This window comes from Leuciscus leuciscus (genome assembly GCF_965113295.1).
Source record: "Leuciscus leuciscus genome assembly, chromosome: 4".
Lineage (NCBI taxonomy): Eukaryota > Metazoa > Chordata > Actinopteri > Cypriniformes > Leuciscidae > Leuciscus > Leuciscus leuciscus.
In genome coordinates, this window is record NC_138728.1 from 51,429,030 (window position 1) to 51,441,599 (window position 12,570).

The window sequence follows — 12,570 nt, forward strand, 5'->3', positions numbered from 1 at the left end:
GTAACAGAAATAAGCACAAATGTCAGAGCATGTCAGAACACCTCCAGGGCCCAGAAAACACCTCAGACCCCAGAGGGTTAAAGTAAGATTTTTGCACCAGAATGCAGGTAGCAAGGTCAAGCCCCAGAGATGATGTTAATTGGTGTGGTGATGAATATTGGTATTGAATGCATTATTTTTTTATTGCAAATATCATGTCCATAATGATGGAAATGATCAATTACAACCCTGCAAATGTTGTTTTTGTCTCTTGTTCTGGCATTCCATTTAGAGCAGATTTGTTGACAAAATGTAATCATTATTTGTTGTGATAATATATTTTTATATTAAGTGTTTCAAGGAAAACCATTTACCTCAGTATTTCCAGCTGACAGTTTGTACTCTTCAGTCCATCAGAAAGAAACTTCACTCCTGAATCCTGCAGGTCATTTTTACTCAGGTCCAGCTCTCTCAGGGTGGTGTTTGAGGATTGAAGAACTGAAGACAAACTCTCACAAGTTTGAACAGTGAGATTACAGCTATGTAACCTGTGTGGAGAACAAAACAAACAGCAATATTCATGTGTTTTTCATGTAGGGTTTATAACAGGGGTTCTCAACTCAGGCCCTTGAGATCCACTCTCTGGCAGAGTTTAGCTCAAACCCTTATCAAATACACCTGAACAAGCTAATCAAGGTCATCTGGATTGCTAGAAAGTTAACCCTCTGAGGTCGGCAAACGCGCCGGCGTGTTTTGCTGGATTTTCTTCACATTGTAGCACAATAAACTTAAATTACTCCATCATTTATGGTCATACAGAAAAAAGAAATATAAAAAAGAATCTGTGAGATGTCTACTTTTGTATGTGTCCACTTACAATCAGATCAAAACATTGTGCTTTTGTAAAATAAAGAAAATAAACAGGGTGTGCTTTCTGCCTCTCCGTCTCTGTGAACTTTTTTTTCTTGAGCACGTCTATAAACTGAAACAAAACTCAGTGAATACTTGTCACACATTTATGAGCCATATATCTTTATAAACATTTATGTGTGTACTTTTAAATGATAGGATTCAAACTGAAAACAAATATTCTCTGTTTAAGTAATTTGTATAAAACCAACAAGATGTCCAGTTTCTCAAACCCTTGCTCATTATTTTTAATTTGACCACGCCCACACGTGCAAAAGATATTGACATGCAAATCGTCCACGCCTCATACGAACAAGCTCGTTACCTCAAAAAACAAAGCACCAAACTTCATAAGTCTCTGCTTTTCGTCGAGTTTGGAAGACACGCTGTGAGCTTACATTGGATTTACCTCAGAAGAAGAAGAAGAACGCAATTTGAAGACAAGAAAGATGTAAGGTAAAAAATTCTTAATTATATTAGGTAATGTTATTGTTGCATAAACTTAACATTGTAGTTGAACTGTTGCTAGATATATGGTGAATAGCTATTATAATATTTAGACCCGTGTTTACTGTTAAATACTGTGTTTGTGGATATCTGCTCAAACATAGATATGCATAATATGGTAACCATAATGTTTCATATTTTGGAGCACACTGTGCATTTGAATGTTTCATATTCAAAACACGCTGTGCGTTTGAAAAGCAAAACGCACCAAACATTAGGCTTCATGTTTTACTCCAATCTCATTTCAAACAACATTTGAAGTAACATTTGATAATCTATTTATTTTTCTCTAGCGTAGTTGTTACTGAAGTGTAACAACTACGCTTCCTCAGCGATGAACAGCACTAATTAAAATCCGCACCCGACCCGACCCGCTTAAAATAGAACCGACACCTGACCCGCACCCGAAATAAAATCAGTTTAGCCAATCACATTATAGACACAATTACAAAAATGTTTATTGCCAGGTCATACAGAAGTTATAACAACAATTAACACAAGGACAACTTCAGCCGAAGCTGTCAAAAGGCCGGTACATGAAGAACATGGCTAACGTTACCACAAAACTGAGTAGCCTAACAGACGCGGCTACAACACTATATCTGGCACGCAATTTCGTCTAGCCTACATCTGACAATGTTGGGTTCAAACACGCCCTGCACACCACACATACTGAACAGTGTTAAATTTGAAAAATACTGTTCGATAGAACTGCTTGGTTTGTTACCACAGTTATCTGCGTGCTTCCTCAGCGATGAAGTTCCACATTTGCGGCTATCCAACACGTTTAGTTACAAGTAGTTACAGGAACGTAGTTATAGGAAAAGTCCACTTCTAAACAGATCTATTAGCCCCTTGATCGGCAAGGATCACTGGTGATCCTGGATTATTTTTATTATATATATTTTTTTATTCATTACTCGTTAAAACATCTACATAATATATGTTCGACATAATATATATTATTTTGACCAGAGCCATAGAGAGAAATAGTTGCGACACTCCCATAGACCTCCGTTGTAAAAAATGGCGGCGCTTTTAACCGCCTACTTCCGGGATTTGAAGATCGGATTAGTTCCAAATACTGTCATCTGGGCGTTGGACCCCATTCACTTGCATTGCTGCGCGTCGAGTTGTTCCAAAGGTAAGTTGCTGAAATATCGACCTCTTTTGAATTGTCAACTGTCTATATTGTATCAGAGGCCCTTTGCGTTGCTTATACTGGTCTTCATTTTTACATGCACAGCGTAATTATTTATATATATGTTGGTTGTTTCAACCAATTTTCAAGCACTGCCTTCTAGCTAGTTAGCTAGCACAACTTCGTCAGCTGTGATGGTAAGAGTTCGGTAATGAATCGCTACCACCTTTATAGCAACTTTTATTTAACTGAATTTTTTTGGGATATACTAACTTTTCATTATGTGACGTGTTGGCTGTACTTAATTTGTATTAGAGCCAATCTCAGATACTCATTTACTGTGAGGAAACTTTGTCCTGTAATATCCACACTAGTTTAATGATTGTTCTTCAAAAGTATTATTCAAGGTATTATTCAGTAGTCTTAAAACAAATAGTAGACTACTTGACAGGCTACTCTACTGCAGTGAACTAAGGATGAACATAGGGGGAGGGACTTAGGCTCTCTATGAAAATTTCAATTGCATATGTAGGCGACAGTATAGCCCTCGAGATTCTGGGTTGAAAACTTGCAAAATCTGTTAATCTTAAACTACACTGAATGCCTTGAGAAAGAAAGGTGAGCAAAGATGGACGTTCACACACAAACAAAAACTATCCCCTTCTTCTGTTAACCACACGAGGACGCCGACACACTGAATTGTTCTGTGTTTAAATTAGCTCAAAGTTACTGTTAGATTTAATGTTATTACCGTGACAAACAATTAAAAGATCATTTAAAAGAATGAATACTCAGGCTTGCATGTAGATAAATGTAGTAGCTAAAAGTACAGGCTAATGCCACAAAAGACAAAACAATCTGTAGTGTACGCCTACATGTATGACCACTTTCAAAAAATAAAAGCTTTATTGACATGACCATTTTATCGTATTTTGAAATAAAAAGTTTTAGTTTTATTTATTTTGTTTTGCTGGGAAAATAAATATTAGACAGATTCTTTAAAAAAAGCTGAAATATAGCCCTCATTCACTTAAATATTACAGATTAAAAAACAAAGAAAACGTGCTGAGTTTCAGGTCAGTGTGTTGTGCTCCAAAGGAAACAGAGACAAAGTATTTTTTATTTTTAAATATGATTATCTTTAGTAAATGTATGGATTATGTCTTGCTTTTATATGCATGACCAAATATTAAGAGTTTACTCTCTTGGAAGGAAAAATAAATGATGTTTTATTTACAAAGTTCGGGAGGAGCAGGTTCAGATAATTAACCAAATTATGCACAGCTGGAGATTAATCAGTAATCAACTCAATGACAGAGTATAAATTCACAGCAGACCTATCTCTGTTCATTGCAAGTTTGTCAGCATCCCTCCTCCACCCCATCTCCTCACTTCCAGTTCCATCTACACTTACCAACTGGGGGGAGTACTCTGGGTTCGGGCCTAACTCCGAGCTCGGAGCCCTCTCCCTGGACAGCACGCCAAATACGCATAAACTTATTGTACTATTATATGTAGATGTGAACTCGTGAAATAGTGGTCGCCGCCTCACAGTGTCACGCTATACCAGGACAGGAGACCAGAATACAATTTAAACTCAAACTTTATTTATACGCGTGTGCAACCCCAAGAATCCCTGGAGGCAACTGAAGGTCAAACTCAAAAGGTAAGGAACTTAAGAGTCTCTTGGCATACTTAAACTCAGGAAGCATTTTTGAATACTGGAACTCAGATAATACTTGAACTCAGGAAGCATCTTTGAATACTGGAACTCAGATAGTGTCTTTGAATGCTCGAACTCAGGAAATGTCTTTGAATACTCGAACTCAGGAGATAATGGATTCCATAGATGACAGTCTCCGTAGATAATAGTCTTCATAGATGATAGTCTCAGTCTCCGTAGATAACAGTCTCAGTCTCCGTAGATCCTTGAAACTTAGATGTAGACTCATAGATACACTGAACTTGAATGCAGACTCATAGACGCATGCAACATAGACGTAGACTTGTAGATACACTGAACTTGAATGAAGACTCACAGATGCATGGAACATAGATGCACACTCAGTAGACACTAGAACACCGTAGACACTGGAATCATCTCGAGAGAGGAAACATGGAATCTCTTACCGATGACCTTTGGAACCAGTGTTTAACCACACAAACTCTTGATACACCGTAGATATGGGGATCCACCCCGTTTTGTGCTGAAGGTAAACTCTCAACGACACTGGAATCCCCCCGAGTGAGGAAACATGGAATCACTCACCGATGATCTTTGGAACCAGTGACAGATAACCAAACTAGACCCAGAACATAACAAAGTCACATTAATACCCGGCAGTGAGGGAGCTGAATATAAAGGCTGGTGATGAGGTAATGATGAGGAGATGGGGTTCAGCTGCGGTGATGAGGGAAGTGAGTGCAGGTGTGGATCCAGGGGGATGCTGGGAAATGTAGTACGTGACAGGGCCAGGGAAAACCAGGGAAACCATGACACACACGCGCACAAAAAAAATTCTTGAATTGCTACCTTGATATCGCAGCGTGTTCATTATTAAAATAAAATACAGTCAACCAAACATATAAGATGTTACACTGCTCAATTTGAATAGTCTGTATTTCTGACGTTTAGAATGACCACCGCCTCACTGCTGTTATATGGGAATGATGATATTTTACGTCAATAATGCCAGTGAAGTACAAAGTTTATTGCCTACATAATAATTGGGCCTTATAGTTTAGCATGATTCGCAAATAATTAAACATTTGGATTTGTGTCGAATGAGAAATTTAGGCTTTTTTCACTTTAAAACTAATAAATAAACCTGAATAGGCTATATATCCATAGAAGCTGGCATGGCGTTACATGAGAAAAGAGAGATATTATTATTATAGCCTAAATATTATTATTATTATTATTATTTTTATAAACTAGGCTACATTTTAAAAAGTTTTTAAAGGTGCTGTATGTAGTTTTCAGCGACCTCTAGCGGTGATGTTTCAGATTGCAACCAATAAGTTTACAAGCGCGTGCTCGAATTTATGAGCGAGCACTGTGGGTACCTTCAGACTGAGACGCAACACACTGGGGAAAGCATCACACAACATGCTGGAACCTAAGGTAAACTCCCACTGCAATGTTACAATAATAGGCTACTTTTATCAGCTTGACGTTGAACTAATGCCCCATGCTCGTACCATGATAAGTATGGAACCCTATCAACGAGCCGAATTTTGCCACTGCAAGCACCACTTCACATTTTCTTCAGGAAATGTACATTCTAGGTTTGTATATAAGGTTTCTCCATGATTAAAATGCCCTGCCGATGTTGAGCCGTGTTTTTTCACCCGAAGTTCATGCGATTCACGTCTGGCCTTACGAGCTTCAGCAGAATTTTTTTTTTATTTTTTTTTTATCAATATGTGGAGTTTGTGTTGGAGTCTGTGTTGTGCTGGGAGCAGGTCGTTTCTTAGTGTTATCAGATATGTCATAAGTTGCATAAGTCATAAGTCCATATCATAATTTTCAGTGTCGTCGCTGTTGAGTGCAAAGTCAGTAGACTAGACGAGGCGAGAGGCTCGGGAGCGCGCGTGCAGGTCACGTCACTGGATTTCGCGGTAAATCCGACCCGGCACCTTCACATAAAAATAAGAATACTTGCTTTCCGAGGTAATAGCAAAACCCGCAAAGTGGATCATTTTAATGTGAGATTACAACCCCTTCACACACAGGCAATAAAAAAAAGGATTCATTTTAGTAGAAAAGTTACATACAGCACCTTTAAATAATAATACAGAAGGAACGCAAGAACAGAAACGTTTCTGATTCTGCTCTGAGTGAACCAATGCAATTTGTTTACAATAGCTGAAGTATGATAAAATGGATAAAAAACTTTTCTTATAGAATAAAACAATGATAGCGCCACCTAGAAATACAATTTGCCCAAAGCCAGTCTAAAGAAGTTATATTTCATGTTTGAGGATGATCCAACAAATTCTGAGATTCCTCAGAGGATTTTCCTCTGACTATTCCCTTTTCCAAATACAGTCAATTAGAGCCACAAAGTGACCCTTGGTAAGAAAATGATCAGAGGACTTGAGAAAGTGTCACATTTTGTCATTGTCATGTTTCTGTGTCTTGTCATGTGATTCCCTGTTTGTCATGTGATCCTGCCATGTGTCTTGTCATTGGTTAAAGCGAGCAAGTTTCACATTAACATTAAATCATTTAGCAGACGCTTTAATCCAGAGCATCTTCTAAATGAGAACAATAAAATGAATCGAACCAAAAAGAGGGCAACAGTTTCTAAGTGCTGTGTCCCAGTTAGTCTAAGTGCAAGTTTATTTATTTTTTAAATAGAAAGCAATACAATAGAAAAGCATAGGATAAAGTAATTAAGTGCTAGAATTAATGGGTCAAGTGTTGATGAACAAGATGCATCTTTTCTTGAAAATGACTCCAGATTCAGCTTGAGTTGGGCAGGTCATTCCACCAGCTTGGAACAGTCCAGGTAAAGGTCTGTGAAAGTGATTTTGGGATTCTTTGGGATGGCACGTCAAGGCATCGTTCACCCGAAAGCTTCTGGAGGGGGCATAAGTCTGAAGTATTGAGTTTAAGTATAGGGGTGCAGAGCCAGTGGTTGTTCTGTAGGCAAACATCAGTGTCTTGAATTTAATGCGAGCAGCTGTTGACAGCCAGTGACTGATGAAGAGGAGTGATGGGCCCTCTCTTTGGCTAGTTAAAGACCACTCTTGCTGCCGCATTCTGTGCATCGTAAAGAAAATGCTTAATGTGGCTTAAATAATTAAAATGTAATTAATTATAATTGAAATAAAGATTTAATATACACCTTGTTAATAAAGGATACAATTGTAGAAGAATTTAATATGTTCTATATGTTTGCATTTTCTTATATTCATAGAATCATTGAATGGACAATGAGAAATGTGTGACTAATGTATGACTGAGACAAAGGGCCTTTACTCAAGGGTAGTAGGATGCAACAATGTGTTAGTTATGGGACATGTCTCTTCATTTAGAGACTATAAAGAAGAAAGGATGCCCTCCCTTCTTTGTCACACTCTGCAGCCACTCTGTATGACTGTTGACCTTTTCTTGCAAGAAAATAAATAACCTTTAAAGACAGCTTGTCTCTTATTCAGTGATGTAAAATTGTTTGCCACTAAACTATTTACAGACATGCAGATGCAGACAAGTTAAGCATTTTCTTGATAACAGCTTTCCATGCGAGAGAAAACAACATAAAAATAGTGTCTTTCCACTCTGTTTACGGTGCCACCGTCTTAGGAGTATTTGGTGTTGATGACAAGAAAATGTGCGAGATAATAGTTTTCCCTGGTTGTTGTTTTAGTACATTACGCCACATAGAGCATTTTAAAATGTCCCAGTGACATGGTTTTAACGCATTGCTTTTAATGAGAATTGAGAAACATTTCATGTCAAACCTCCACTAAGGCAAAGGGCATGATCATTTTGTCCCCCATTATTGGAGTATAATTTGGTCATGATATTTGTTGGAGTATTTAAAATTTTAACCGCCAGCTACATCTCACGTAGGCTATTGCCTCCTGAACCTTTACAATTTCTCAATGTAAACAATATAAAACACATAACAGCCAAAAAAAATAAAAATCTAAGTAATTTAATTGTCATTTTGACCTTTATTCATATGAAAAAGAGGGAAGTTGATAATGTGTTTAAACGCTAAACAAGAGGCTAAGATTTAGAAATTATCATGTTTAGCATGTTTAACATGTTTGTGTGTTGATGCAAAAAAAAAACTAGAAAGTAAATTAGTGTTTATAAATTATGGGAATTATTTTTTTGCTGTTGATTATTTTTTCATTATATGTCTTTAGAAGGCACTGTCTACCTCGTCTGTTTAGAGAAACACCACTGGTTCATTCATACTACAGTTCACACAGGGGAAAGAATCTGCAAGCCATAGTTATGAGACACCTTTTCATACACACTTTTTGAACACAGTGAATCAGCGAATGTGAAAGTAAAACCTGAGTATGTTGAGTTGACAGTGTGAACTCAGTGTAGTGACAGTGTTGACAGAAAGATATTTCCAACTGTACTTTAACTTTTAATTGTTGTGAAATTGTGTAATTACTCACAGGGCTTTTCTGCAGCATCTCACAGCTGGAACGAGTCTCTTGTAGTCTGCTGGTGATGAAGTGAACCTCTTTGGGTTGAGCTCGTCCAGCACCTTCTCTGACGTCAGCAGTGTGTAGGCCAGCACTGTGCACATCGAAGAGGAGAGTTTTCTTCCTGGATGATCATCTGGACCGAGGTATCTCTGGATTTCCTCATATAATGAATTATCTTTGAGCTCAAGTAAGCAGTAAAATAGGTTGACTAAAGCTTCATCTGAGATGTCCCGGTGTAGTTGTTGTTTAATGTATTCAGTTGTTTGTCTGATGCTCTCTGTGGTGTATTCAGTGTCTGGGGTGTCTTCAGTGTCTTTGAGCAGGCCTTTGAGCAGTTCCTGACTGGATTCCAGTGAAATGCCCATCAGAAACCGCAGGAAGAGGTCCAGATGTCCTCTCTTACTCTCCATGGCTTTACCAACAGCCTTTTGCAGTAGCTCATGTAATGTGGTATCTCGTTTGGGTTTATCAAAGAAAAACGGAAGCTCCAGCATCTTCTTGGGTTTGTCAAAGAAAAACTGAAGCTCCTTCATGTTCTTGTTCAGGTAACAGAGGAACACATGCACTGCAGCGAGAAACTCTTGAACACTCAGATGCATAAAGCAGAAGATCTTTGACTCACGAAGTCCGTCTTCCTTCTTAAAGATCTCAGCGATCATTCCTGTGAACTCTGTCTTTTTACTCACATCAATACCACATGATTTCAGATCTTCCTCATTGAACACAACCTTTTCCTTCTTCAGCTGTTCAAACGCTAGCTTGGCCAACTTTAATATCATATCTCTATTTGATTGTAAGAGTGTTTTAAAATCTCTCTCTTCTTCTTCATCATCGTACTTCTGGCTCTTCATGTTCATCTGTATCTGCAGGAAGTTAATGTACATTTCAGTGAGTGTTGTGCTGATGTTCTCTGTATTATCCTGAAGGACTGTGGCCGTGATCCAGCAGAACACGGGAATGTGGCACATGATGTAAAGACTACGAGACGTCTTAATGTGTGAGATGATTCTGGAGGCCACAGTCTCATCTGTGATTCTCTTTCTGAAGTATTCCTCCTTCTGCTGGTCAGTGAATCCTCGCACCTCTGTGAACAAACCCACATGCTGAGGAGGGATCTGATTGGCTGCTGCTGGTCGTGAGGTCACCCAGACGAGAGCCGACGGAAGCAGAGTCCCTTTGACCAGACTTGTAAACAGCACGTCTACAGATGATTCTTTCTCAACTGTGTTTAATGATTTATTTTTAAAATTCAAAGGCAACCGACTCTCGTCAAGTCCATCAAATATAAATGCTAGCTTGCGTTCCTTATATAACTTTGATTTCTCCAGGTCCTCCAGTTCAGGATAAAATTCCAGCAGAAGCTTATGGAGACTAAACTTTTCATTTTCCATCAAGTTAATCTCTCTGAATGGAAGCAGGAACACACAGTCTATATTCTGATTGGCTTTTCCTTCTGCCCAGTCCAGGATGAACTTCTGCACAGAGACAGTTTTTCCAACGCCAGCGATGCCCTTTGTCAGCACAATCTTTTCCTCATTCTTCAATTCAGTAAATATATCATTGCATTTGATTGGTTTGTCCTGTGTTTGTTTGTTCTTGAAAGCATCATCCATCTTCAGAACCTCATGTTCCTGATTGACATCTGCCATATCTCCCTCTGTGATGAACAGTTCTGTGTAAACAGCTTTGAGATCTGCTTCATTTTCCTCTTTGCCCTCAAAAATACATTTAGCTTTCTTCTGCATGTTGGCTTTGTGGTTTTCCAAAAACTTTAGCAAATTCTCTGTTTTAAAAAAATAATGTAAGCAAATTCAATTACAGGCAAAAAAGAGTTTTATTTTTAGGCCACACTTTTTATTAGGTGCCTTTACCATGTACTAACATTTAATACAAGACTATGGATTTACTGTGAGACTACACTTTGTTCTGGATGTTTCCCACATTTCTGCTAATGAGCTGAGTTATGGGTTTGGTTAAGGGTTATGATTATAGGGGTCAGAGTTAGCTTTTGGGTCAAGGGTTGGGCTACAGTTAGGGTTGAAGTTAACTGTAACTACAAATGTTAATTAAATGCATGTACTTTTAATGTAATTATACTACGGAGGCTGTTGAATGCTTGATTCTGATTGGCTGACAAACTTTTTAAGGTGTGCAATTATTTTTCCAGGAAATGCACAGCTAAAGTAGTTCCAGGCAGGTCTAGACACACACACACACACACACACACACACACACACACACACACACACACACACACACACACACACACACACACACACACACACACACACACACACACACACACACACACACACACACACACACACACAGAGCTGAAAAGCTAGATGACATTCAAAATACATCCATCATGTCTAAATCGTTTAAGATCTCTATAATGAAGAAATGATGGTTGCACCTTCTAACTGTTTCTCTAGTGTCTCCGTCGCTGAGGTTTTTTGTGGCTCTGTGACGAAAAAGAGTAAATTTATACAAAGGAAAGAGACAATAGATAAAATTACACAGAAGAATAAAGTGACAAGTACCTAAAGCATTTCTGAACAGTATGGCTACACACTAAACTTCCTTAAAGGGTCATGAAACCCTAAACCAAATTTTCTGAGATTTTAACAGAGGTATGTGTGTTGAACACCATTGAAGACAATGTTAGCATCTGTTAGATTTAATAGTAGGGGGAAAATGGTTAAATTTTAGTTTTTTTCCGCTATTTTCGTCTTCCGGGTTTAAAATCTTCATCGTGTCCAGGTCACAGGCTGTGACGTGGCAGAGCACTATAGTACTTTGATGACTCATCGGTGTCTCATAATTATTCATGACACCACGTGGAACTTTCCAATGACAGACATGTCAAACTGTGATATCGCGTGGTAGATGAGAGAGGCAATGATGGGACGCGCGTTTGTTTTCGTGGTGCAAAGTTCCAGTGCATCTTTCCCCGCGATGCTGCCAGGGCTAGACTCTGGCTGAGGGCGGTTGGTTGGCCATCAACCACGGACACATCTAAACTATGTGTGTGTAGCAACCATTCAACTGGAGAATGGTGGACTTCGGCCTTGTACACCAAAGCAGGTTTCGTCTTGCGAGTGATGCGGTCCCGAGGAGTTTTCTATCGCTTCAGAGGTGTGTGTGCGTGTGTGTGTGTGTGTCTAAAATGTAACCCTGACCGTTTTACTTGCCTTTTGTTAAATAATCACTCGTTATTAAAATTTAGATATTTCGATAATACCTCAATTGTATGGAACGTATGCTTAATTTGTGCAAATACTGTCCATCTTTATTTTGTGGGTTTAGGGGGCGCGTAGATCTAGCCTATATACGGAACTTTTTTTTTTTTTAAGCAGAAAATTTATTATTTTCAAATATATGCATTTATAGTGTGTATATAAACAAATATATATTTTATAATGGCATAATTATACATATGCATGTACATTTATATGTTTTAAATAGAATTATGATTACTGTAGTAGGCTAATATATGTAGCAGGGCATTCAGTTACTTTTGAAAGGACAAAAATAAGGTGTCAGTGTATTTCATTAGACTTTGCCAGCTATAAAAAAACGAGCATTTCCTCACGTTTTACCACTGATTTTTAGTGACAGTCGATATGCATGGGCCACTGGCTTTGACCACACCCACTCCCCTCCCTTCTTCTCACAGCCACCACGCCCATTTAAGTTGCATTTTTCAAAAAGATTGTGAGCTAGACTTGAGCTGAAAGAGGGGGGTTTCATGACCCTTTAAGAATAGGATTCACAACTACTGAGCATTATTTCATATATGATTGTTCATAAGCAGTGTGTCTCAGAAAGCACAGTTATTATATACTATATTA

The 12,570-nt window shown here is 38.4% G+C and overlaps 2 protein-coding genes across 4 annotated transcripts in view; both read right to left on the reverse strand.

Moving 5' to 3' along the window:
- The window catches only part of ttll1 (tubulin tyrosine ligase-like family, member 1), a 301,517-nt gene that overhangs the window by 237,014 nt on the left and 51,933 nt on the right, over positions 1 to 12,570 (reverse strand). The window lies entirely within an intron of this gene.
- The window catches only part of LOC309496971 (protein NLRC3-like), a 316,482-nt gene that overhangs the window by 104,443 nt on the left and 199,469 nt on the right, over positions 1 to 12,570 (reverse strand). For both annotated transcript variants that reach the window (XM_082167175.1, XM_082167176.1), the window contains 3 exons: positions 11,133 to 11,180; positions 8,684 to 10,499; positions 354 to 527 (listed from right to left, as the gene is read on the reverse strand). In XM_082167175.1, coding sequence (XP_082023301.1) covers positions 354 to 527; positions 8,684 to 10,499; positions 11,133 to 11,180 — 2,038 coding nt within the window. The remainder of the gene's footprint in view (positions 1 to 353; positions 528 to 8,683; positions 10,500 to 11,132; positions 11,181 to 12,570) is intronic.